Source organism: Mesoplodon densirostris, chromosome X (genome assembly GCF_025265405.1).
Source record: "Mesoplodon densirostris isolate mMesDen1 chromosome X, mMesDen1 primary haplotype, whole genome shotgun sequence".
NCBI lineage: Eukaryota > Metazoa > Chordata > Mammalia > Artiodactyla > Ziphiidae > Mesoplodon > Mesoplodon densirostris.
This window is the reverse complement of record NC_082681.1, coordinates 136,556,800-136,584,113: the sequence shown is the minus strand read 5'-3', so window position 1 is coordinate 136,584,113 and position 27,314 is coordinate 136,556,800. Positions and strand designations below refer to the sequence as shown.

General features: G+C 52.7%; 2 protein-coding genes across 2 annotated transcripts in view; both read right to left on the bottom strand.

Moving 5' to 3' along the window:
• The window catches only part of DHRSX (dehydrogenase/reductase X-linked), a 195,733-nt gene extending 174,335 nt beyond the window's left edge, over positions 1 to 21,398 (bottom strand). The window contains exon 1 of the mRNA XM_060087629.1: positions 21,232 to 21,398. Coding sequence (XP_059943612.1) covers positions 21,232 to 21,340 — 109 coding nt within the window. The 5' untranslated portion in view covers positions 21,341 to 21,398. The remainder of the gene's footprint in view (positions 1 to 21,231) is intronic.
• On the bottom strand, positions 11,694 to 21,313 carry ZBED1 (zinc finger BED-type containing 1). Its single transcript, XM_060087628.1, has 2 exons — positions 21,232 to 21,313; positions 11,694 to 13,829 (listed from the first exon to the last, which is right to left on the bottom strand). Exon 2 carries the CDS (start codon positions 13,788 to 13,790, stop codon positions 11,694 to 11,696), a length of 2,097 nt encoding a protein of 698 aa, XP_059943611.1. The 5' UTR covers positions 13,791 to 13,829; positions 21,232 to 21,313.
• Positions 21,399 to 27,314: the final 5,916 nt, after the last annotated feature.

The window sequence follows — 27,314 nt, the reverse complement described above, 5'->3', positions numbered from 1 at the left end:
CAGACCGATGATGGGATGCAACCTTTCCAGACAAAGCCACCATCAGGCCCTTTGGACACCATACCAGCCTGTGCCCCGTTTGGTGACCAGGGAAGAGGAACAGGGTGGCCATTCATCCCAGGGATAGAATGATCTAGAAGCATTAAGACTAGAGAGGCCAGGGGGGGCAGAGATGGGAAAGCTTAGTATATGAATACATCATATCATCTATGTATCAATCCTAAGGTGAGATTGGCAGAAAAGGAAACAATCTAGAAAGACATCCAGACCCTACATTAAAAAGCTACTTAGGGGACTTTCCTGGTGGCGCAGTGGTCAAGAATCCGCCTGCCAGTGCAGGGGACACGGGTTCGAGCCCTGGTCCGGGAAGATCCCACATGCCGCGGAGCCACTAAGCTCGTGCGCCACAACTACTGAGCCTGCGCTCTCGAGCCCATGAGCCACAACTACTGAGCCCACGTGCCACAACTACTGAAGCCTGCGCCCTAGAGCCTGTGCTCTGCAACAAGAGAAGCCACCGCAATGAGAAGCCCGCACACCGCAACAAAGAGTAGCCCCCGCTCGTCGCAACTAGAGAAAGCCCGCGCGCAGCAACAAAGACCCGACACAGCCAAAGATAAGTAAATAAAATAAATTTATAAAAGAAAAAAGTGACTTAGTCCTACGAGCAATGGTGTGAGGAATGATACTGTGTCACAGTAAGTGATGGTGGGTCCAGGGAGGCCATGCACATGTCATGCTGTCCAGATGCCTCTAGAGAGCAGGAGTTCATGCTTTCGGCGATGGGTGGCATAAGCCAGAAGCCCAAGCACCACGAGGCAGGTCTCCTGAAAACTGTACTGAATTGTATGATTTAATGGTGGATTAAATCTCAATAAAGCTGCTCAACATGGGTGAAGACGGTGCTGAATCACGGACAACAGGGGAGGCGTGGATGTGTATAGGTCCCGGGAATTTCTCCGTGAGAAGGGGGCTCGTGTGGGCTGGAGGTGGGAGACCCAAAATCGACAGCACCAGCTGTCAGTTGCCAGAGAACGGACGTGGAGAGGATGAAAATGTCTGAGAAAAACCACAGCCGACCCAGGACGTAACTCAGAGAAGCCAGGCCCAGGCATCAGCCTCGACAGAAGTGCCGGGGGATCAAAATTAGTGATGCATTCAGACTTCCCCGGCTGTCCCGTGGGTAAGACTCCGCGCCTCCAAGGCAGGGGGCACGGGTTCCATCCCTGGTCGGGGAACTAGAACCCCGCGTGCGGCAACGTGTGGCCAAAAACAAACAAACAAATTTGTGATGGGGTGGCCTCAGAAGCCACCACCCAGGACTCCGGGGCCGTCCAGGGCTGGTAGGAAAACAAGCGCTTCCCAAAAATTATCCCAACACATCAGAGGTGGGGGACACCCATGGCTCCTGGTAAAGATGCAAGAAAAAGTGCTTGGATTCTTCACGGGAGAATTAAACCACCAGCACCTTCGGAGCATGCCCTGAGCTTTGCACAATTCTATTTAAGCACATCCATCACGAAGCATCCACAATGTTACAGGTCAATTTGCCTCAATAAAGTTGGGGAAGAAAAGAAATGTGATATTAAGGGGGTATATGCATAACTAAGAGGGAATCACCTGTAAAGCGATCATGCTTTACATGATGAACAGTTTAGAACCTTATGCAAGTGACCAAAAAAAGAGGCAAGTTTTTGCAGTCACTTATACTTGGTTTTCAATCGACCACAGAGAAATGATGGAGCGAAAAAAAAAAAAACACCAAAACAGGATACAAAGTTGTATGTGATGTAGGATGATGGTTAAAGGGTATTAACATTATAGGGAAATAAATCAAATGTTCATAGCAAAAAAAAAAAGCATGTTCACTAATAATGACCTCTGCTGTTCATCTGTTTTGTATATAGTAATGTGTGTATGTTAATCCCAGTCTAATTTATCCCTCCCCCTTTTCCCCTTTGGCAACCGTGAATTTTTCTGTCTGTGACTATTTCTGTTTTGCAAATAAGTTCATTTGTATCATTATTTTAGATTCCACATGTAAGTGATATCACATGATATTTGTCTAACTTCACTTAGTATGATCATCTCTAGGTCCATCCATGTTGCTGCAAATGGCATTATTTCATTCTTTTTTATGGCTGAGTAATATCCCATTGTATATATGTACCACATCTTCTTTATCCAACAAGGATTTACTGTATAGTACAGGGAACTATACTCAATATTTCATAATTACCTATATGGGAAAAGAATCTGAAAAAGAATATATATATATATATATAACTGAATATAAAACTGAATCGCTTTGCGGTACATCTGAAACTAACACCACATTGTAAATCAACAATACTTCAATAAAAATTTTTAATTTTTTTTAAAATAAATGAAAAATTCAAGGAAGTTTTCAAAGAATGAAAAAAGGAACACTAATGATAGCAGATAGCAGGCATCAGTATCATGTTGGCTTAGGGTTTGGTTCCATACCTTGATAATTGTTTATGTATCTATTACTTGTATTATTAAATTAATGTGACATTTTTAATTTTTATCTTTAAAGAATGATAAAATTGGAATACTTACATGAATTTCTTATTCTATTTCATTTTTCCTGATAGCTTTGGTTAGTAATGTAATTTTCACATTGACAGCTTTATAATATTACCATTTTATTTTGTAACAATAATTGCCAATATTGTTTTAATCTAAACTACAGAGTTGAATATTTTCTCTGTTCAACTATCAATTACGCAGAATTAAGACTTACAGTTTCTTTAAGAAGGGTTTATTAAAACTACATTTGCTGAATTACAAAAAAAAAATTGGCATCTGAGAAGCAGAATTCAATGACAAGGAAATGTTTAAAATTGACAGCGAATGGGGTGACCACAGCTTGGGTGTTTTACACGAGAGGAAGATGCTTGGCAATTAAGTCCGTCAGTATGAGGAAATGAAATTTTTTTTTGACAGGTCCTCTCATGACTGGGAGGGGCTTGGCTCCTGTATTCCTTGGACCCCCAACTCTAACTGGCTTTCTTGTAGTGCCATCTATGGACATAAAGTATGTTTAGTTATGGGTCCCTCCAGAGAAATGGACCAACAGGAAACACAGAGAGAAAGAGAAAGGGAGACAGAAAGAGACAGAGAGATTATTTGAAGGAATTGGTTCATTCAACCATAGATGTGTAGAGGGGGCACCCCAAAATCTGCAGGGTAGACCAGCAGGCTGGAGACCCAGGGAGAGCTGAGGTTACAGGTTGAGACCCACGACCATCTGGAGGCAGAATTCCCTGTTCCTTGAGGAACCTCAGTCTTTTCTTCTCCTAAGACCTTCAACTGATTGGACAAGGCCCACCCACATTGTGAAGGACAATCTGGTTATGTCAAAGTCTCCTGGTGTCCATTTTTTTTAAATTGTAGTTGATTTACAATGTGGTGCTGGTTTCTGGTGGACAGCAGAGTGATTTAGTGATATATTTTTTCAGATTCTTTTCCATTATAGGTTTTTACAAGATATTGAATATAGTTCCCCATGCTCTACAGTAAATCCTTGTTGTTTATTTTATATAGAGTACTGTTAATTTTATATAGAGTACATATACTCATAGAGTACATATATACTCTATATTTTATATAGAGTATATCTGTTAATCCCAAGCTCCTTAGTTACCCCTTTCCCCTTTGGTAACCATAAGTTTGTTTTCTATGTCTGTGAGTCTGTTTCTGTTTTGTACAGAAGTTCATCTGTATCATATTTTAGATTCCACATATAAGTGATATTATATATTTGTCTTTCTCTGACTTACTTCACTCAGTATGATCATCTCTAGGTCCATCCATGTTGCTGCATGATTTCAATGTTTATCTCATCTTTTTTTTTTTTTTTTTGGCCATGCCATGGGGCATGCAGGATCTTAGTTGCCCAACCAGGGATCGAACCCGTGCCCCCTGAAGTGGAAGCACAGAGTCCTAACCGCTACACCACCAGGGAAGTCCCAACCTTCCTCTCATCTTAAAAAATATCTTCCCAGCAACCTCTAAACCAGCGTTTGACCACAAAGCTGGGTCCACAACCCAGCCACATGGACATAAAATTAGCCAGCACAAAGTATGAGTTTTCAGGCAACCGAGAGCCCTAACTAGCTTCCGATGGGCATCGTCTGGAAGCAGGGACCCAGCCAGCCGGTCCAGAGGAATGTGGAAAAGGCACCAGCTCAAGCCAGCATGGCACCGTCGCCTGGATGACGGCTCATCCTTGTGGCAGGAGGACCTGACGGCCGCCTCTCATGCTGGCGTGTTTCCACAGCTTGAGAAACGAGTGCAGGTGTCAGCCACGAAGCACGGCTGCTTCCACCAACAGCAGGGGGACAGGAAGAGCTGGGGGCAGCTGAAGGGCCCCACGGCTCTTCAGCCTCGTGATGTCACCTCACGTGGATCCTAAACCTTCCCTCCTGCAGCGGTCACCACTAAACCCTGTGGCAACTCCCTCCAAACCGAGAAATACAAGAGGTCCATGGGACTTCCCTGGCGTTCCAGTGGTTAGGGCTCCAGGCTTCCACTGCAGGGGGCACGGGTTCCATCCCTTGTCGGGGAACTAAGATCCCACAAGCCACAGAGCATGGCCAAAATTTTAAAAATAAATAAATAATAATTTTTTTAAAAAAAATAAAAATGGTTATGCTAAAAGGGCCAACACCAGAGGAAAGAGCCATGTGGGGAGAAGCCCCAGGGATGACAGGAATAAATGCGGAAAGGGGGAGAGAAAACAGCCTCCACGTGGACCCGACAGAGGCCTTTCTAAGCAGGAGTCTTTTATGTGTGAATATAAGCCCCACCCCCTCTGCAGGCCGGGTGAGGTAACAGGTAGTTTGAAGAAGCCCCCAGCCACCCCTGAGCACGTGGGCGACAGAGTCGGCTGGACCCAAGAGCTGTGCCCGCTGAGGCCTGCAGCCCTGGTCACGTCCCATGGCACTCAGCTGCTCTACCTGCCAGCTCGGGCTGCATGATAAGTAAAGATATGCATCACGTTGGCTGGGGCACCGTGATCCCTGCATGTGTCTGGGAGGGTGTTTCTGGACGAGATGAGCATTTGAACAGGTGGATGGAGGAAAGCAGACGGCTCTCCCCAGGGAGGGTGGGCCCCGTCTAATCAGTTGACACTTGACTAGAACAGAAAGGCAGAGGGAGAATTCTCTCTCTCTCTCTGTCCTTGAGCTGGGATGTCCATCTCCTCCTGCCCTTGGACATCTGTGTGCCTGGTTCTCAGGCCTTTGGACTCGGACTGAACACACCACCGGCTTTCCTGGGGCTCCAGATGGCAGACAGTGGCACTTCCTGATCTCCAGAACTGTGTAGGTCAATTCCAATCAATCAATCAATATATACATACCGATATAGAGATGAAGATACAGATATATGTACTACACAGGGTTCTGCAGAGAAACAGAACCAATACCTACATTTATCTATATCATCTATCTACCTATCATATGTCTATCATCTACATATCTATCATCTAGCTAGCTAGCTAGCTATCTACCTATCATCTATCTATTATCGATCATCTATCCATCTACATAGATATTAGATATATCCTGTTGGTTCCGTTTCCCTGGAGAGCGCTAATACTGGCTGCTATAACAAAGTAGCACAGACAAGGTGGTTTAAACAACAGACATGTGCCTCTCACAGTCCTGGAGGCTGTTAGCCGAGACCACGGCGAGGGCACATTAGTTCCCAGCAAGGCTCTCCTCCTGGTTTGCACAGCTGCACACTTGCCGTGTCCTCTCGTGGTGGAGAGAGAGCTCTGGTCTCTTCCTCTTCCTATAAGGACACTAATCCCATCACGGGGACCCCACCCTCATGGCCGTATCTAACCCTCATCACCTCCCAAAGACCCCACTGTCTAACACCATCCCCTCAGGGGTCAGGGCTTCCACAAACAAATTCGGGGGGGACACAAAGACTCAGTCTGTAACGTGCTCCCGTCACCTCACCCAGAGGTGTCCACACGAGGTCAGAGGCAGAGGAGGAAAGGCAGGGCCGGGGGCTCCCTGCTCGGTCTCCCCCTGCGCTGCCAGCAGTACGGACATGCCTTCCTGCATGTGCATCGTGCACCCACCATCCCCCCCCGACTGTGTATCTGCTCCTCCCTTCATCCACCGCCCCGTCCCAACCCATCCCAACGCCTCGCCGGGGTGCTCAGGACAAGACCAGGGAGGGCCCCTGCCAGCCCCTCGCCCCGACCTCACCAGCCCCTCCCAGGGGGTGTCCCTCCTGCCAGACACCCACCCAGGCAGGCTCACCACTGGCTCGGGCACTACGCGTGTGCCGCCTCTGCTGTCCTGGGCCGCGCTCCTTCACGAGGCCGTACACGGCAGGACAGCCCCGAACCAACCTGATCACAAACCCAGGACTGGCCCCCGTGGCCTGGTACGCGAGACCCCGGATGCCAGCGGGAAGGGAGGTGACCCGGTCACTGCATCCCAGCGGCTGGACCTCCCCCATGTCCTCCTGCCACTGGAGACCCTCCATGTGGGCTTCACCGCCCACAGCCCAGGAACGGGCTCCTCCATGGGGAGAGCCCCCACACACACCCCCCAGGCAGGCCTGCGGCCACTCAGCCCACCCACTACGGGGCCAGCTGCCCGGGCCCGAGAGGCATGGTGTAGCTCTCTGGCCAAGTGCGTGTGAAGGGGTGAGGGCCACACCAGCCTCGGAGCCAGGGGACCAGGCACTGAGTGCAGGGTGATGCTCCCCCAACTCTCCTGGGTGAGAAGCTGGAAATGCTGAGCCCTCAGAGGTTCCGGGAGGAGGGTGGCCTGCAGGAATCCCACGGTTCCTGCCAGAGTGTCTTATGGAGCAGGGAAACGTGTGAACCCACGACACGTTGACCAATGACAGCTGTCCTTGAAGGAGAAATGCGCTAACTCATTAAATTTCCTGCAGGGAGAATCAAAGCTGCTCAATGCATCTTCAGTTTACCCATAAATGTATAGGACGGATGGATGGATGGACAGATAAACAGAGACAGATAGATAGATAGATATGACAAATTGATAGGTAATAGAAAATACATGGATACATAGATGATAAATAAATAATAAGTATATAGATGATAAATAATAGATACATAGAAAGATGTTAGATACAGAGACGTATGATAAATTGATCATAGATACATAGATAAATACATAGATGATATAGATAATAGATACAGATAATAGATCGATAGATAATGGACAGAAAATGGACAAAGGCATAGATGATAGATTATAGATGCATAGATAGATTATAAATAATACATAAATACATACATAGATGATAAAAATGTAGACAGATGATAGATATGTAATAAATACATAGATGAATGATAATAGATGACAGATAATTGACAGAACATAAAAAAGATATACATAGATAGGATATAAAAGTATATATATTTATATATGTAAATACATATACTTATGTTTATATGCATATTTACATTATATATTATACATATATAAATATGTATATATATATATATATATAAATAGAATCAACTCTGTCCAGGCATGGAATCACAAAGGTTAGTATGTATGCAACAAATTGGCCATCGACACAATTATCAGCTCCTCCGCTGGACCATAAACCCCAATCCCGGCGTCCCTGGCGCTGTGCACGAGACGTGACCTTCCCGATGTCACCTACCCTCCAGTCACTGCCTCATTTCCACGAAGACCCAGCCGGGATCCTCCTGGAAGCAAAAGCCCCAAGAAGACTCATCAAGTACCATCTCCCAGAACACCCACCGTCCGAGGGGAAATGCATCTGCTGTCGACCCCACGTGACAAAATCTCTCAGGAGAAGTCCTCTTTCAAGGACAGCTGCGGAGACCACCGGGCTCCATCCTTCTAACAGAGGAAGCGATGCCCGTCTCCCTAAGGAAACACTTGCTGAGGAAGCTGCCCCTGTCTCGTGCCATCTGCCGTCTGCTAAAAGCCTATCCCATCTGGTCTCACGTCACCCAAAACATTGAGTGAGTGTGGGTCAGCCGAGAAGGTGAACAAACTGGGCTGAAAACAAGAGGCAGGCAAAGCATCCCACCTTGCTTCAGGCCAAAGGGCAAACCACTGAGCAGACAGTCTAAGAGTGCTCCCAGAAAACCGGCAGAAACAACCCCAGCAAAGAGGCCACGTGGAGCCCCCAGCCTCAGAGTCATAGCCTGGGAAGCCGGGATGGGCCCAAGCAGCCGGGGGGACCGGAGACCACTGCAGGTTCCAAACCCCAGGGCCTGGGAGGGCCCTGCGTCTGCAGGGCTGGCCCACAGCCCGGGTCTAGGCCAGGGCTGCAGGCCAGGAACCCGGGTCTGCAGAGAGGAAGGGGGAGCCTGAACGCTCGGGACCTTGACTTGAGCGTGACAGGATGGGGCTGGCTGTGTGCACAGCAGGGCCGGAGGAGAGGCCGGCGGGGCTGGAGGCTGAAGCCACCCAAGGCAAGCAGCAGCTGTATTCCACCCACACGGGGCTGCAGAGGACGAAGCCAGCAAAGTTCAGAGGAGGGTGGCCAAGGGCCCCCAACACGTAGAAGGAGGACCCCGAAGGCCCAGCCGTGGGTCTGCTAGCCGTGAGAGGCACAGAAGGGCTTGTGTTTCCAGGCAGAGCTGCAAACCCAGCCCCCGGTGGCCAGAACAGCTGCAAAACGTCCAACGCTGGGTTTTAATTCAGCACAATTTATAGGACGGGGACACACGGGGCTGCAGGTTCCCAAGGAAAAGAATTCTAGCTATGTGTACGGGATTGGTCCAGACTGCTCCCGGAAACCAGAAAAATGAACCGTCCGAGGGCCGCGGTGCTTTCAGAAGCCTGTGAAGGGCCCCAGGCCTTCTCAGCGGGTCAGGCCTTGCTCAGAGGGTGGCCGAGACCCCGGGGTCACTCCAAACACACACTGAGGCGCCCGCCTCCCTAAGCCGGGATGAGAGCGGGACTCTGAAAGGAAACTGACTTTATAGCAAGACCTGAGCGTGAAACACACACCATTTTGAGGAAGCAGAGTCCTGGGCAGACCCAGATAAGACACATCCTTAACGGTTAGGGGCTGTGTTTTTACGAGAAACTCTGGATGCCAGCAAAGATACTTTATCTAAGACACTGAAGGCCACATTCCACTTAACGTTCGACGGAGAACGCTCTGGAAGTGTCAGGTTATCATGACTGAAAACTGGCCCCTTTAAACTCAAAATGTTTGTGCAGAAAAATTATACGTTTGAATCCCCCACCCCATGCCCCCAGGAACAGAGGCAATCCATAATATGCAGAAGGAGAAAAATATGACGGACGCCAACGTCCCAGTCTGTCTGTTTCTGGGGTACCTCGTTTTCTTAAAAGGAAGGAGAGAAAGGAAGGGAAGGGGGAGAGAACAGAGTCGATGGGAAAGAACCCAGATGCCCTAGCGATACACACGGTCCGAGGTCAGCACCCAAAAAGGCTCGGCTTTTTAGAATCATCCTCCCTACGCCCAGTGCAAAGACAGCCCAGGGAACGAACGTGCAGAATCCCTACTCCCATAGCAGGCTTCGCCGGCCGGCAGCTTTCTTCACATAAACACATTGTGATGCCAAAAGATCCAGAAATGCATCACACCCTTGATGTGATTTCCAAAGACCCCAGAACAAAGCACAGTGGCCTTACTTCTTCTGCGTGGCTCGGAAAAGTCTCTTTAAACAAACAGAAAGAAAACCCTCCCTCGAGGCCAGAGGCTTTCCTGCAAGTGTGAAGCGTTACTCACACACGTCGGACAGATAAATTAGGAGTCCGTTTATTGTTGGGGTTTCTTGAACAAGCGTCCGATTCGAAAGCGTTAAATAAGGAAAAGTACAAGCCAGGAAGAGAGCCGGCAACCCCAGGGCTCAGAAAGAAACGTGAGAAACGCAGAGAGGCGGCTAGCTGGAAGGACCCAAGTTTTCATGAGTGACAGAAAGCCAAGATTTTAAGAAATGTGATGGGGGGGTGGTCAGATGCAAAGCAGCCAAATATGGCCCGGGAGGTGGGATGTGCATCTCTGCGGCTTTTTCCAGCCGGAGAGCAGAGGGTCTGGAGACAGCGATGCTATTGCTTTCCTTCAAGGAGACGGCGCAGGTGAAGCTGCTTTCTGACACCTGATTTCCTAAACACATTCAAGGCTGGTGACATGAAGATAAAATACTGCCTTGGCCAGAGCCACAAGAAGTCCCCAGGCAATGAACCTGGAGAAATGCCCCCGGGATGCGGCTCGATGTTGGGATCCTGGAAAAAGACTGCCAAGGGCTGAGATGGGGCATTTGTAAATCGCGTACCTCCCGACAAAACATCCGTCCGGACTTGGGTTGTTTTAAGGTGGGAATCAGAGATAAGAATGGTGCCTTTTTCTTTTTGGGGGCCATACCGTGCAGCATGTGGGATCTTAGGGCCCCGACCCGGGATCGAACCCATGCCGCCTGCATTGAGAGCACGGAGTCTTAACCACTGGACCGCCAGGGAAGTCCAGGGGCTTTGCCTCTTAAAGAAAAGCAATTCGTTTAAAATAAATAAATAAATAAAAGTAGTTCTAAGTGTTAGAAACAGCCTTCCCGTTTCCCCCAATGGCGGAAGCAACCCACAAGGACCCCCAAAGATAAAATGATCCCTGGTACTATTTTTAACTCAATGCCCCCCGCCCCCCATCGGTGTTGAGTTTAAAACAGAATGCAAGAGCCCTTTCCGGGAATCAAATCTAAACCAGCCCTCTAGAGCCAGCCGTGGGCGCAAGAGGGTCCTCCGTATTCAAAAGCAGGGTTTCCAAGGAGTAGGGACCGCCTTCTCTCTGTTCATCCCAAGAAAAGGGATTCTGGGGAAACCGGACCTTTGAAGCATCAGACTCACAAAAAACCCACCTCAAGACCCAGGAGCTACGGGGCTCACAAGGACTGTGAATTCAGGCAAGGGGAGAAAAAGACTGATTCATGGCAGAAAACACCACAACCAACACCTCTTTTCTGCTTTTTTTTTTATAAGCGGTTGCACTGCAGGCTCTCACTGTTAGCATTTTCCACCAAACATAAAACTGGTGTCTCTTGAAAACAGGGCATCTGGCGAAAGTGTCTCTCCCCGGCTACCCTGAGGCAAGGCTCCCACGTAAACGACAGCGTACACGGGTTCCTTCACCAGCCAACGGCTGACATCCACGGATGGTGTCGGTGCAGGACACGCAGGGGGTTTCATCCTCAGCTGCCTGCCGGTTTCAGTCTTTCTCCGATTTACCCCAAACCATCCCTCGCAGAGGACACGCATGTTGCGGGTACGGAATTATCTAGGAGGCAAAACATCCCTGCCGGCCGTGCTTCTGTCGCGGAGCTTAGCATTTGCAAGCCTATCGGCGGACATCTAGAGCTTTTATAAGTCATTTCTTTCCCTTGCGTTGGGACGCAAGGGGCCCCTCCAGAGAAAACGCTCGTTTTCACCAGCTTTGGGCCACCCAAAGCCCCCCTACCTGTCCTTTGGGGCAACCAAAGCCCATCTATCTCCTTTGGGCCACCCAAAGCCCCACCCAAAGCCCCACCCAAGGTCCATCTCTCCCTTTTGCGCATTTCCTCTGTCCCGGGCAGCGCGCCCACTGGCGGGGTCAGTACTGACAGCCAAGCATCCGACGAGAGGCGCCCACGCTGGGTCCCCTCCCCCCCTCCCCCCCGCCCCCCGCTACACGAAGCCGCCGTCCCTGAGGCCGAAGTAGCCGGCGTGGCCGGCGTCGCCCAGAGGGAACGCCTGCTCGTGGTCCAGGCCCCACTCGCCCTCGTCCTCGTCCTCCAGCTCGGCCTCGGCGCCGCGCGCATTCTCGTACAGGAAGATCTGCTCGTGCACGTGCGCGGGGGCCAGGCGGTTGCGCTTGGCGCTGACGACGTTGGCCGAGGAGCCGAAGAGGCGCTCGGGGCAGACGCGCGTGGCCGCCACGGACCAGTACTTCTGCAGCACCCTGGGCAGCAGCGGGAAGAGCGCCAGGCGGTCGGACCACCACCTGAGGGGGTCCTCGCTGAGCCCCAGAACCTTCTGCGACTTGAAGTTGCTGAGCTCCTCCACCACCTGCGCGCGCCAGCCGTCCTGGTCCTCCACGCCCGCCGCGGGGCAGAAGATCTCGGCCAGCATGTCGTTGATGACGCTGGCGGGCGGCGGCGTGGCCGAGGGCGCCGGCTTCTTCACGGGGGGCTCCTCGGGCGGGGCGTACAGCTGGTCGCCGGGGGCGCGGTAGGCGCCGTCCTTGGCCTTGTCCAGAAGCCCCTTGGCCTCCTCCACCACCCTGTTCTCCACTTGCTGCCTCTCGAAGGTGGACAGGAAAGGCAGCCTCTTGTAGCGCGGGTCCAGGAAGGTGGCCACGTTGAGGAACATGTCGATCTCGGGCGTCTCCTGGTAGGTCTTGGCGAGCTCCTTGGCGATCACCTCCTTGGCCATGCTGATCTCCTTGGAGTCGGTCTCCTTGCTGTTGAGCGTGCTGTTGAGCAGCATGTGCAGCAGAGGCTTCACCATGCTGATGGTGGGGTACTTGGATACGGACAGCATGTCGGCCACCTGCTTGAAAGGCTGCAGCAGGTCCACCAGGCCCTCGATGGTGGCCCACTCGGCGGCCTCCAGCAGCAGGTGGTGGTTATTGCTGTCCTCCAGGAGGACCCCGGCGATGGCGAACTGCTGCTCCTTGAGGCGCTGCAGCATGGCCAGCGTGCTGCCCCACCAGGACACGCGGTTGCTGACCAGCATGCAGTGGGCGGCGTTCTGCTGCTTCTGCTTCTCGTACAGCATGTACATGGCCACGGTGGACTGCTGGAAGTACTCCACCAGCCTGCGGCAGCGGCCGAGCAGCGCGCCCAGCTTGGGCAGCCGGAAGGCCTGCTGGATGCCCGCGTCGAACGTGTGGCCCAGGCAGGGCATCTGCACCGCGATGTCCAGCAGCGAGCAGGCCTTGGCGATGTCCTTGCCACGGTCCGTGGTGGCACTGAAGACCTTGGAGCTGACGCCCCACTCGATGAAGGCTTCGTACAGGACGCGCGTGATGGTCTCGGCCGCGTTGTCCTCCGGCACCTCGAAGGTCTTGAGGCAGCGGGAGCCCAGGAAGAGGCCGTGGGGGGCGGCGCGGCCCAGGAAGTGCGCGGCCAGCGTCACGTAGGTCCGGTTCTGGCTCTCGCTGCGCCACAGGTCGGTGGAGACGCCGCACCACGCGGCCTCCGCCAGCTCCTTGAGCACCACGTCGCGCACGGCGCCGTAGCGCTCGGGGATGGCCTTGCCGCAGAAGAACTTGCGGCTGGGCAGCTCGTAGCGCGGCTCGGCCGTCTTCAGCAGCACCTTGAACGTGGGCTCGTCCACGATGGACGCGGGGTAGAGCCCCTCGCAGATGAGGCCCATGACGGCGGCCGTCAGCTCCTGCTGCCTGCGGCCGTCGTGGCCGTGCGCCGCCGCCACCGCCGCCGCCTTGGCGGCCGGCGGCTCCGGCGCGCTCTGCTGCACGGCCTCGGGCTTGAGCTTGGAGAAGGCGCTGGCGAAGGCCTCGCGCATCTGCTCGGTGTTGCTCTTGACAAACTCACAGAACTCATCGGGGTGGTTCTTCTCCAGGTGGTAGGACAGGTTGGAGGTGTTGCCCGAATAGGCGATCTGCGCCATGCATATGCGGCAGTAGATCTTCTTCCACTGCAGGATGCAGCCCTCGGCGTTCGTGTCGAAGCCGAAGTAGCGCCACACTTTGCTCTTGGCGCGCGGGTGCGCCACCAGCTTGAGGTCGGTCTGCGCGCCCTCCAGGCTCTTGCCCTCCATGGCGCCACCCGGGCCGGGCCTCCGCTCATTCGGGACGACCTGCCGAGAAGCAGCGAGACAAACACAGCGTGAGAAGAGACCCGGCTCCGGCCGGCGGGGACCGGGGCTGCTCCGGAACCAAGGGCGCACGCAGAGGGACCCCGGGGGCCGCCGCTCCGGCTCGTGGCTTTGGCAAAGCAGAGGGGCCAGTCTGACAAGCCAGCAACTCTTCCATCCAGGTGCGTCCGAAGACACGCGTTTTTTATTGTTAGTTTGGGGATCGTCTTTGGGCTGCTGATGACAGCTCTTTCCTCACCTGAGCTGCTTTACTCTGTCCTGTTCTAGGAAATCCAGGAGCCCCGATGCCAAGCAGGGGGGCTCATTCTCCAGATGGAGGCCACATTCCCAAGCGCCCCACCAGCCCGGGATGACCCCCACCCCAGCCGAAAACCTGGTCAGCAAGCACGCGTGCCACACGCCACCATCAGATGTGGCTCCGATCAGAAAACGAAAACAGAGGGTCTCAAGCGGATATTAAGTTGGCAGAGTGGCATTAAATACGAGCTTTTTCTAATTTTATGTTTTGAAATGATGCCTTTTTGACCACAATGAGATATCACCTCACCCCCCGGCAGAATGGGTTTCATCAAAAAGAACACAAATAACACATGCTGGCGAGCGTGTGGAGAAAAGGGAACCCTCCTACACCGTTGGTGGGGATGTAAACTGATGCAGCCACTGTGGAGAACAGGATGGAGGTTCCTTAAAAAACTAAAAATAGAGATGCCCTATGATTCAGCAATCCCACTCCTAGATACTTATCCGAAAGAAACAAAAACACTCATTAGAAAAAAGATCCATGCACCCCCATGTTCACAGCACCACGATTACAACAGCCAAGACACGGAAGCAACCTAAACGTCCACTGTCCATGGACAGAGGAATGGATAAAGAAGATGTGGTACATATATACAGTGGAATATGACTCAGCCATAAAAAAGGAACGAAATTGCGCAATTTGAAGCAACATGGATAGGCTTGGAGATTATTATGTTGAGTGAAATAAGTCAGACAGAGAAAGACAAATACTGTTTGGTATCAGTTATATGTGGAATCCAAAAAAATTTTTTTTTCTTTAAACTAGTGACTATAACAGAAAAGAAGCAAACTCACAGATATACAGAACAAATTACTGGTTACCAGTGGGGAGAAGGAAAGGAGAGGGGCAATATAGGGGAAGGGGGTTGAGAAGAATGAACTATAATACTCAGTATAAAATAAATAAGATACAAGAATATATAGTACAACACAGGAAATACAGCCAATATTTTATAATAACTATAAATGGAGTATAACCTTTAAAAACTGTGAATCACTATGTTGTACACCTGAGACTTACATAATACTGTACATCAACTATATATCAATTAAAGAAAGTTAAAAATATTACTTTCTTAACTGCACACGCTCTAGTTGTTTTGTTTTTTTTTAAATCTATCTATCTATCTATCTTGGCTGCGTCAGGTTTCAGTTGAGGCATGCGGGATCTAGTTCCCCGACCAGGGATCGAACCCAGGCCCCCTGCATTGGGAGCGCGGAGTCTAACCCACTGGACCACCAGGGACGTCCCTCTATTTTTCTCCTAGGTGCATCTGGGATCAGGAACCAGATTGGGGCAATACTGGACTTCTCAATCCCTGGAACTTCTCAAAATGCCCACCGTGGGCACTCACTGCCCGGCTGTCAGTGGGGAAGTCGACCTTAGGTCCAGATCCCCAGGTTCCCACTGTTGGTGGTGCCCACACATTCGGCTTCCTGGAGCTGCCAATCAGGGCCAGGACACCCAAAAGGGCAGCTGAGTTTTCTTAAAAGCTGGCTGTTACTCACAGACATAGAAAACAAACTAGTGGTCACCAAAGTGGAAAGGTGCGGAGGGATAAATTAGGAGTTTGGGATGAACAGATACACACTACTATATATAAAACAGATAAGCAACAAGGACCTACCATATAGCACAGGGAACTACATTCAATATCTTGTAATGACCTATAATGGAAAAGAATCTGAATATATATGTATAATTGAATCACTGTACTGTACACCTGAAGCTAACACAATATTGTAAATCAAGTATGCTTCAATAAAAGAGAACTTTTTAAGTAAATAATCATAAACAAATATACATACATATATATGCCTAGACACAGAGAGAAAAAGATATGCTTTAAGAGCATGAATGTTAGTTTTATTACTTATTTGATTTCCTCAAATGATGTCCATGGAACAGACTTCCCCCTGAGATGGGTTAAGTCTGCGAGCTTTCAACCCCCTGTACAGCACTCAGGGGGTTAAAACACAAAGTGCACCAACCAGGTGTTTTCTGAGTGTGGGGCGTATGTTCAAAACCAAAACCCAGTAACAACGACAGTGGTTTGAAAAGCGGCCCCCCTCCCCAAATTCATGTCCCCCCCAAACCTGACAGTGGGACCTATGTGGAAACGGGGTCTTTGCAGACCTGATGAAGTGAAGGGTCTGAGATGAGGTCCCCCTGGATGAGGGTGGCCCTACATCCAATGACAGGGTCCTTACAAGACACAGGAGAGGAGAGACACAGACACAGAGGAGAAGCCCCGGGAAGACAGAAGCAGAGACAGGAAGGATGCGGCCACAAGCCCAGGGACGCCTGGAGCCCCCAGAAGCTGGAAGAGGCAGGAAGGAGCCTTCCCTGGAGCCTCTGGAGGGAGTGCGGCCCTGGGACACCCTGACCTCAGAATAGGACCTTATTTGGACGAAAGGTCTTTGCGGATGTGATGCAGTGAAGGGTCTGAGATGAGGTCCTCCTGGGTGAGGGTGACCCTGCATCCAATGACAGGGTCCTTCTAAGACACAGAAGAGGAGAGACACAGAGACAGAGGACAAGCCCCGTGAAGACAGAGGCAGAGACGGGAGGGAGGCGGCCACAAGCCCAGGGACGCCCGGAGCCCCCAGAAGCTGGAAGAGGCGGGAAGGACCCTCACCTGGAGCCTCTGGAGGGAGCGCGGCCCTGGGACACCTTGACTTCGGGTTTCTGGTCTCCAGAAAGAGACAGGATGAACTTCCATGATTTTAAGTACTTTGTTACAGCCGCCCCCAGACGCTCTGCTGATGAGAACAAAACTATAAAAGCTATGAGTGGTAACATCACCCCTGGTGCTGGGCGCCCTGCGGTCCAAAGGGCCCACCTGAGGCTTTCCGGGAGAGGTCACGCTTGGGGGGGCTGGTTTGAGGGGCACGTCGTAGCCAGGGCTGGGGCAGCAGAGTCTCCAGGACAGGAGGAGGGGGTCCGACACAGCCCGGACTGTCACAAAGAGGAAACCCCCAAACCGCACATCCTACAGCCAAGCCAGGATGGGGCACCTGAGCGTGGGAAAGGTGGTCCCAAAAAGCGACGGGAACTGCACAGCGGGCACCACACCTGGGCTCTGGAATATGAGCTGCCACATTCCGCACGGGCCACGCGATTCAGTTTTATCAGATCCGACTACACCTTGAGGAGGAGGATGAATTATTGCTGGGATTTGGCCGAAGGAGTCCAGCGCCATCCTGGCGCAAACTTTTGCCCACAAAGCAGGAAGCATCCCGGACACGGTGACAAGCTAAGGAGGCACCGCCCGTGGGGCCTCCCCCTGCGGCATCACTTCCTTCGGGCCAATGATGTCAAAACCTCCAAGGAGGTGACACACAGTAGGAGGGTTCTGAGCACATACGTTGAAGGCGGCTGCACAAAGCCACCCTCCACTGTCTGGAGGGAAAGGTCTACATCTCCCGTCAGTCAGGAATCAAGGTTTTGTCCAAGCACCCTCTCCACAGGGTCCTTCTTACAGGGCGGCCTGAGCATCTCTGGGGGGGACCATCGCCAAGACACTGCCAGGGATGTGGCGAGGTCCTGCCTTTTCTCACATCAGAGACACCAGCCAGATCTTCCCGATTGGCTTCACCAACGCAAGGAACATGTCACAAGACACAGGATGAAGCCACCAAGTGGAGCACCAGCTGCATTCTGCCTAGGGGGTACTTCAGGAAACTGGCAAGAACCAAAAACAGGGCCACTCTCCCTGATTTCTGTTTGTTTGTGTTGGAGAACATAGTTATTCTTCACTGGGAAAAAATGTTACTGGGAATAACATGTAAGTGACTTGTTATGTTACTTGAAATATATGTTGTACATTTCTGTTTCAAATTTCTGTTCACATTTTTTCTTCATTTCAAATAAATTTAAATTTAATTAACATGTAAGTGAATAGGATCCACATGGATAAGTAAAAGCCACATAAACAAAAGCTCTTGGGGACTTCCCTGGAGGTCCAGTGGTTAAGACTCCACACTTCCAAGGCAGGGGGCATGGGTTCGATCCCTTGTCAGGAAATTAGGATCCCACATGCTGCGTGGGACAGCCAAAAAGTAAAAATTTAAAAATTTATTTTCAAAAAAGTTCTTTGGTGGGGGGAGTACTTTTTTTTTTTTTTAAGAGTAAAAAATGCCTAAGATCATGAAAACTGTGGCTTCACCTCCCTGGATCCACAACCCCCAACTGTTCATCTGTACACAACACCAACGAGAAATAACTTCCTCTTTATCGGTTTTTAAAAACCCTACAGTTTGAACACCAGGATCCACCCTAAAATACCTTCATAAATGGGCCAGCTGACATCTTTTGGGGTGTCAGCCCATCAGTAGAAGTCCATTTCCAGACCTACCTCCTATTTCCAACAGAATTCTTAAGGGAAATAAATGTCTGTGTGGTATCAGAACTGCCCTGTAAAACGCATCTGGATGATTTTCTCTCCCTTTCAAAACTCACTGATGCATCAGAGACATTTAATTTGTAATAGACAATCGCCACAGAGAATCTGGAAATCAGAGTCTCTTACAGGAATTTTTAATTTGCTTACACACGTCTCTATCCAGGCACAACCTGAAACAATCATGAGTCTGTAATGATCTTGTTTACAGATGGCGCATTTTAAGGTTACATTCAGGAGTGGGTTACTTTTTCAGCATCTTCCTTCACCTTTTCATAGAATCCACGTGAACTCACACCACACGCCTGTCCCCCACCTGGTAAAATGTGCAGGACCACCCACAATTCCAAAGCAACAGCAATAAATGTGAGGCAGCTCCATGTTATCTGAGTCCCAATAAAAGTTATATTCCTGCATTAAATATGTGCAGTATGCACAAGCAACTCATCAAAACGCTGAGACGACCTATAGATAGATTCTCTAGATATTGAATATCTGACATGCAAATATTAGCAAACGATCGTAACCAAGGTAGTCTGAAATCTGGTGCATGATCTGACCGCTCAGGGTGGGTTATCAAAGAACTTTCACAATAGCAAATGCACTTCAATAATCACCGCTGTGGTTTGTCGTTACCCGTTTAGAACATATAAATAAGAGAATATTTCCGTATCAACTATCTTATACTGTGCACATTTTTATTTATATAGACTATATAAATTATTTTTTTAAAAAAAGAAAACGTGATGTTTCAGAACAACAAACCCCAGCTACTCTCCATGTGGACTGGGCCTCTGGTTACTGTTTATTCAGCTCCATACCGGGGCAAAGTTCAATGTCTCCTCCCCCGCAAAGGTTAAGTCCAGTTAGGGGCAAATAAAAAATGGGTCCAAAAGCAGAGGAACGGTGCCACTTGGGACACCGGCCACCACCAGGCACAAGGGATGGATGTTCGTTCACTCCTCCGCCCAGACCTAAAATGATTTCTAACCCCGCAGACCACGTGGCTTGCACACAGCAAGCCCATCTTTCGATGAAACAACCCTCTGCAAAAGCCGGAATAAGGATGCCCTCGGCTGACACATGGCTTCATGGCTGGTTTGCCTTTCCACAACTTTTTTTTTTTTTCCTCAATCAATCAACAGGTGGAAACCACAAGGCAAGCCCTCAGGTTGGATGCATCTCCAACACGTTTCCGAGGCACGCACTTTGGGGTGCTGCTGCGATAACAGCGACAGGTCTAAATTCCATCCTTAACTTGTCTTTTCTGCGAGCAGCTAAACGGGCTCCCAGGCGAGACAGCCAGACGCGTCTGGGAGCAAAACTACTCGGAGTGGAGCGCGGGGCAACTTGGGACAGCTTTCCATACCTCTTCGCTGTTTTCAAGCCCGTCCTGATCTCAAAGGTGACTATGCGGACCCCACCCCCGAGCCCCAGGTACTGGCTGGGGTCTTACCCTCTGTTCATTTCTGATCGCTCTCAATGTGTTTTTTTAATAAAAAAATACCGAAATTCAGCTTATCAGAAAACCAAATGCTCACCTCACATAAACCTGGAAGATGTATTTCCCTGGATGGAGGCCTGGGAGGGTGGAGCTCATATAAAAATATCTACTCCTGCTGGGGAGCTGCAGGTTTCCAAAGTGTGGCCCCGGCAGCGCCCCTGCCGTCGGGGAGTGGAGCGATTCTCAAGTATTTTCACAACCAAAGTCACATGTTCTTTGCCTTTTTTTCCACCCCCGCGTCTCAGGGGTGTTGCCCAGACGCTGCTGGGGGTGCCAGGTCCATAGGGTGGAAACACGGGTGAACCTGAGACTCTATCTATCCCCTTAGGCCACACAGTAGAGAGACCGGGCACAAGGTGACACAGCCCCACTCTTCCCACAGAATACTTTGTTTTAGAAAGGAGTCAACTGTCACCTAAAAATACAATGTCATGTATGCTCGCGTAGCCTAGGGTGAGTGTGATCTCCTGCAAATTAGGGCAGACAGAGATTCCTACACGTTTCCCCGTTTTACGTCCTGGGCACGCCGCTGCGACCAGACACAGCCCCAGACGCACCGCCGCGCCCCCCTCGCCCCCCGGAGGTCCCGAACGTGCGTGAAGAGCGCGAACGGGTCCCCGGAAAGTTTGGGACCGGAGACGCCGCGGAGGTCGCGGGGGCCAGAGGAACAAGGTGCCCCAGAACGGAAGCCCCTCCCTCCAGGACTCGCCGCGCCCCCGAGCGCGCCCGGCGTCCCCCACCCACCCCGGGGAGGCCCGTCCTACCTGACCCTGCGCGCGGCCGGGCTCTCGAGCGCCCCCTCCTTCGCCCCGGCCGCGGGGCTGCGGGGCGCGCGGGACCCCGGGGACCCCGGCCCGCAGTGCGCGCGGGGAGCGGACCCCCGGGCAGACCCCGGCCCGGGATGCGCGGAGCGGGGGAGGAGGCGCGTGGGGACGGCGCACCTCCCTCCCCCCGCGCGGCCGCCCGGCCCTGCTTCCGGGAGCGCCCGGCGCGGCGCGCCCTGACCGGCGGCCGGGGTCAAGGGCACGCGGGTCCCCGCCGCGCCCCTCCCCCGTTCCTCCCCCACCCCGGGGGTCCCGGCCGAGCGATGGGCGCGACCCCGGCCGGGCGCCGCCGCCGCCGCGAGCCCCCCGCCCGCCCCCGGCGCCGACGCCCCCGCCCCCCGCCGACCGCTGACCTGGCTCCGCGAAGCCCGGGAGGCGGCGGCGCAGCAGCTGCGCCAGGACCACCGCCGCGCCCACCGCGTACACCCGCAGGGCCGCCAGCGCCGCAGACAAAGGCGACATGGCTGCCCGGCCGCCGCTTCCGCGCCGCCCGCGGGACTCAGAGCCCCGCCGGACGGCGGAAACGCGCCCGCGCCGGCCCGCCCCCCGCGCCCACGCGCCCGCCCCGAACCCCGCCCGGACCCCGCCTGGACCCCAGGACGCCGCCTGACCCGGGGCGCCGGACCCCAGACCCCCGACCCCGGCCCGGAATAGGCACTCCCGCCCGCACCGCGAACCCCCTCCCGGCTGACGACCTCCGCCCGGACCCCGGGACTCTGCCTGACGCCGGGGCCCCAGACCCCAACCCGGACCAAGGACCCCAGGGACCCCCCCCGACCCCAGGGACCCCCGCCCGGACCAAGGATACCAGGGACCCCCCCCGACCCCAGGGACCCCCGCCCGCACCGAGGACCCCAGGGACCCCCGCCCGACCCCAGGGACCCCCGCCCAGACCAAGGATACCAGGGACCCCCCCGACCCCAGGGACCCCCGCCCGAACCAGTGGCCCCTCCCTGTCTGGGCCCTGGGACCCCTCCTGACCCCAGACCCCTGCTCAGACCATGGACCCCACCCGGATCCCCAGGACCCCTGCCTGGCTGCAGGACCCCCACCCAGATGTGGACCCAACCGACCTTGGACTCCTGCCGGGAACCCCCAATCCGGCCCTCGGACCACAAGAGCCCCCCTGGACCTCAGACCCTCCATTGAGACCGTGGACTCCCTCTAGGCTATTGCCCACCTCCACAACAGAACACCAGGCCCCCCAGACAGGACCATGGACTCCCACGTGGATCCCTCCTGGAGCGTGGAACCCCCCGCTCAGACTTCCACCAGACCCCCACTAGAACCACAGACCCCGCCCAGATCACAGCTAGGACCCTCCCACCCCACACTTCCCCAACCCAGACCCCCAGTAAGACCCCACACAGACCCCTATCCAGAACCTTACAGAAACCCTAAACCTGGCAACCCCAGACCCTACAGGGGCCTTAATACCCACCAGAACCCTGGACCACATCCATATCCCCCCAATTCAGACACCTACTGGACAGCACCCCTCATACACACACCAGCAGAGACCTCCTCCTCCCTGTGATCAGTGCCCGCCAACACCCAGGACCAAGGATCTCCACCCCAGCCCCACCTGGATTCCTGCCCCTGCTAGGACCCGGGATTCCACACTCCACAACCCTCTGGAACTGTGACCCCCGCACCTGGACTCTGGGTCTCCCCCCATCGCCATAGGAAGTGAACCCAGCTGGTCTGACTTGGGGGGTCACCCCCAACGTGCAGGCTGCCCCCCTCCACTCAGGCCACCTGGAGATGCTCAGCATACAGACCTGTTTGGTGCAATCCAAGGCTGGGTTAGGGGAGTCCTTCTGGTCTTTGTGACCCTCTGTCCTACAGATGAGAAAACCGAGGCCAGGAAGCCTTCCCAGGATCCCTGGCAAGACCATGGTATCAGCTGCCCCCCTTGGCCAGGTGCACCCTGGTGTGCCAGGCATGCCCAGGTGTGCCCAGAAAAGAGCATCAGGGAAGGCCTCCATAGCTGCCACCCTCAAGGGTTTCCTGCAAGAGCCCCAGGTGTGGCCACAGTGATAGAATAAGAAGGACCTAGGAGCAGGTGGAACCCAGGGAACAGTGGGGGCGTGGACCTGTCCCTGGGTGTTTGTCCAAAAAGAAAGGCCCGCTGCCAGGCATGTTATCTGTGGAGGCATAGCAATGCCAGCTGACGCCTCCTGTCCTCTTGCCCAGTTTCCCCGAAGCGTCTGTGTTTTAACGTGGTTTCTGGAGCAGTGAATGCAGGGGCTGGGGTCGTCACCAGCTGCTTCCGGCCACGGCCCCCAATTCAGAGAGCCTGGAACGCATTAGAATGTTGATGCTGCAAATGCACTTGACTTTTATGGCACCTGTAATAAATCACCCCGCGTGTAGCAGCTCAAACAAACACCAACATAGGATCTCACTGCCCTGTAGGTGAGAAGTCTTGCCTGTGGGTCTCCTGCTCAAGGTCTGACAAGGTCAAAATCGAGATGTCTACCCACTGGGCTCCCAAGGGAGTGGATCTGGAAGAGCCTGTTTCCAAGCTCATTTGGGTTAACAGCAGAATCTAGTTCCTTGTGGTTCTAGGGCTGAAGTCCCCGCCTCTACGCTGGTGGTCAGTGGTGGGGAGGGGAGGATCCTCTCTCTGGTCTGAGCAGGTGTCCCCTAGATCCCACCCTCAGCATCTGTTCACCTTCCCGTCCCGCTCCAGCCAAAGTTCTCTGCTTTTGAGGGTTCATGGGATTAGAATGGAGCAGGGACCAGGTTAATCTGGGATCATCTCCCTATTTTAGGGTCCATACCTTAATTACATTTGTAAGGTCCCTTGTGCCATATAAAGTTCCAGGGGATTCTGGCTTGGACACCTTTGGGAGATATCCTTGGTCTCCTCCACCATGCTTGACAAATTCCCGTCCCTTCAAGGATTTTAGGACTCCACCACTGAAGGTAGGTTCACCTGGACCAGAAGAGGCAGGGACAACTCCAGATGAGGGGCAGGACATCCCCCCGGAAAAGAAGGTTAGGCAGAATGGGGCCCGCTAGTAGAGGACCAGGAAGCAGGGCGAGAGCAGCCATCTGGTTGACCCAGAGGCCAACATCTGCCATCAGGCACCCTTGGCACAGTTACAAGGTGCTCATAACCATCTTTGGAGTCTTTTTGAACTTCTCTTAAAATCGGGGGCGGGGGGGAAGACTATAATAATAATAATGAATAAATATAAATAATGCATGCAGCATGGAAAATAAGTTTTCGACCAGAACTGTCTTAAAATATACATTTTAATATATCTTATGGAAGCCGCAAAGGTGACCATAGAATGGCCCCGAGGAAGCCAGATCCTGAAGCATCACATGGGGTGGTCAGTTCCTAGAGGCCCCTGGCCCTAGAGAAGGGGGCTTCAGTGATGCTGGCCACACACTAAACCACAGCAACGTGGGCCCTCAGAGAACTTTGTGTTGGTAAGGAGCCTCTTTGTGGTCAAAGGTCACCCTCCGTACGACAGCCCCTGATAATTCAGTGGCTCCCTCCCACCTGAGTCTCCTTGTAAGCGGGCAGCCCCCATGGCAGCTCCTCTACCACACCAGGTACATGGGCCACACCGGCCACTTCTGTTTCATTCCTCTCCTATCCCTGGTGCTAACACTGTTATTGTGCAAATTGTATTCCCTGCAAATAACCAATAACCGTGGACTCTGCCAGTGCAAACTGTGCTATAGTAATTCACTAGGATGCCTGGTCTTTTTTTTTTGATTGATTGATTTGTTTGGTTGCGCCGGGTCTTAGTTGCAGCCGGCGGGCTCCTTAGTTGCAGCATACAGGCTCCTTAGTTGTGGCATGCAAACTGTTAGTTGTGGCATGCCTGTGGGATGTAGTTCCCTGACCAGGGATCAGACCCGCGCCCCCTGCATTGGGAGCACAGGGTCTCAACCACTGCGCCACCAGGGAAGTCCCAGGAGCCTCATAGCTGGGAGAGAGGCTAGAACAGGTTCTCCTTCAGACCCCCCCAGGAGGAACCAGCCCTGCCCACACCTTGATCTCAGACTTCTGGCCTCCAGAACTGTAAGAGGATACATTTCTGTTGTTTAAGCTCCCCAGTTTGGGGTACTTGGTTATGAAAGCCCTCGGAACCTAACATAGATGCTGAAGAAAAATATTTTCTCCTGAAAGGGACCCCCCCAGCCACAGTTCTGAGCTCTCAAATCCTGACACTTGAGGGGATAGTCAGACCCCTCGAGCCCTGTGGTCACTCTAGTATGTCTTCAGACCTTCAGATTCTATAACCTAGACATGGATCCATCACAATCATCACGGAGCCCAAATCTCCTCCAGGCTCTGGGTGTCCAGCTTTCTTGGGGTATCAGGGAGGCCCGAGTTCAGTGCCCGGCAGCAGGTGGAGAAATAGGCAAGTGCCCTGAGCTCCTGGAAGGGGGGACGCCCCATGACTCTCTATCCAGCATGATAGGAAGCTGTGACACGCGCTTTGAACACTTGGTCGATGCAACCTTTACACATGAGACTGATTTCTTCCTACTTCACCTCCCTCCTGAACGATGGAGCAGGAGTTGATGGGTTAGGGACTTCCCTGGCGGTCCAATGGTTAAGACTCCGCACTTCCACTGCAGGGGGCCCAAGTTGGATCCCTGGTCCTGGAACTAAGATCCTGCATGCCTCCCGGGGCAGCCTAAATAAATAAAAGAGTTGATGGGTTATTTAGCAATTGAACCATGGTGTGAGTGCCTGCATGTGCGTGCATGCTGCCCCGGGGGGTTGGGGGAATGGCCTCACACATGCTACCCTGCACTGCCCACGTGAGACGGGCTGTCACGTACACTCACAGCCTGTGGAGGAGAACAGCCCACTGGGGCCGCACGGGGCTGCCCCTGAGGTCAGGGTGGACCCCAGAGGCAGGCTTTCTAGTCACAAGGGTCTGAGGGGACCCTAGGAGGGTGTGATGGGCTCGTGTGAATAATTCCTCGAGCAGATGGGAGCTCAGTTGACTACGGGGGGATGAACCCGCAGCGAGCGTGGCCCCCCTGCTGAGGAGGGGGCTGGGCTGGGGGAAATGAAAGGGAGATGCTGAGCGGACAGGCCAGTGTGCCATCAGGCCATTTGAGGGCCCCCTGGTTCCCCCCAGACACCAAGGAAGCACCTCACATTGGCCTTAATTTTCATCATTGCGGCGCAGTATGATTGGGAGGCTGGGATGCGGTGGTGTAAGGAGGAAGGTGGATCCCAGTGTTTTACTGAGTGTGCAGACCAGGCGCGACCCTACACAGATGGCGTGTACACAGGGCAGATCCATAGGGGTGTTTTTCCATGAGTCTGGGGAGACTCGTTTAACGGCTGCATCCTGGAGGTGTGCTCCAGACCTGCCAGAAATTACACACACACACACAAACACACACACACATCAAAAAAATCCAAAACCTGGGCACTCACTTAAAAAGCAGACTCCCAGAAAACATTACATACCTCCTGAGTCAGAATCCACTGGAGAACTGTTAAAGAGAAAAAAGAGAAAGACCCGGAAGTTTGGAGAGAAAGCTGGTGTGGATGCCAAGGTGTGCCCTGTTTTGTTTTCACTGTGTGTGTGTGTGTGTGTGTGTATGTGTGGCATGGGTGTTTATAGGTTTGCTTTTGCATCCTTATTATACATGATGTGAGGGAATTCTCACTGTGATGGAATCAAGTGCTTATAAAATCATTTAGCCCATCCACAGATGGATGGAGAAACAGCCTGGGGTCCATGCACACCGTGGAATATGACTCAGCCATGAAAAGGAGTGAAGCTCTGACACAGGCTACCACGTGGATGGACCTTGAACACACGATGCTCAGTGAGAGAAGCCAGACCCAGAAGGACACACAGTGTGTGATTCCGTTGATAGCAAACGTCCAGAACAGGCCAAGTCCACAGAGACAGAAAGTGGATTCGTGGTTACCAGGGGCTGGAGAGTGACAGCTCATGGGGTTGGGGGGGGGTCTCCTTTTTGGGGGGAGGAGAATATTCTGGAACCAGAGAGAGGTGATGGTTGCACACATGTCGCCATCTTGAAATCAAGGTTGGGCACAGGCTGCATTTTTATTCTGCATCGGCCCTGCCAGTTCTACGGCACAAAATGTTCAGCCCTCAGGGCCAGAATCATCCAGACACCGAGCGTGGACGTTTTGCAAGCAATTGGGGTTCTCATTATTTCCCTTCATAAGTCAAAACATAATAATAATAATGCCATAGATGAAAGAAATACACGTAAACTGTGAACGCTTTAAAGAAGGAAACTATCTCATCCGTTTTAGTAGCAAGAGGGGAAGCTCCAGGAGGTCTTCTCAGAGCAGTGTATGTCAACCCCAGGACTGAAACCGAGTGGGGCCCTCTGGGGCTCTGGGGCACAGAGGCCTTTCTTGTAGGCGAGACTCCAGCCTCCGTGACTTTCCCTGAGTTCCCAAGGG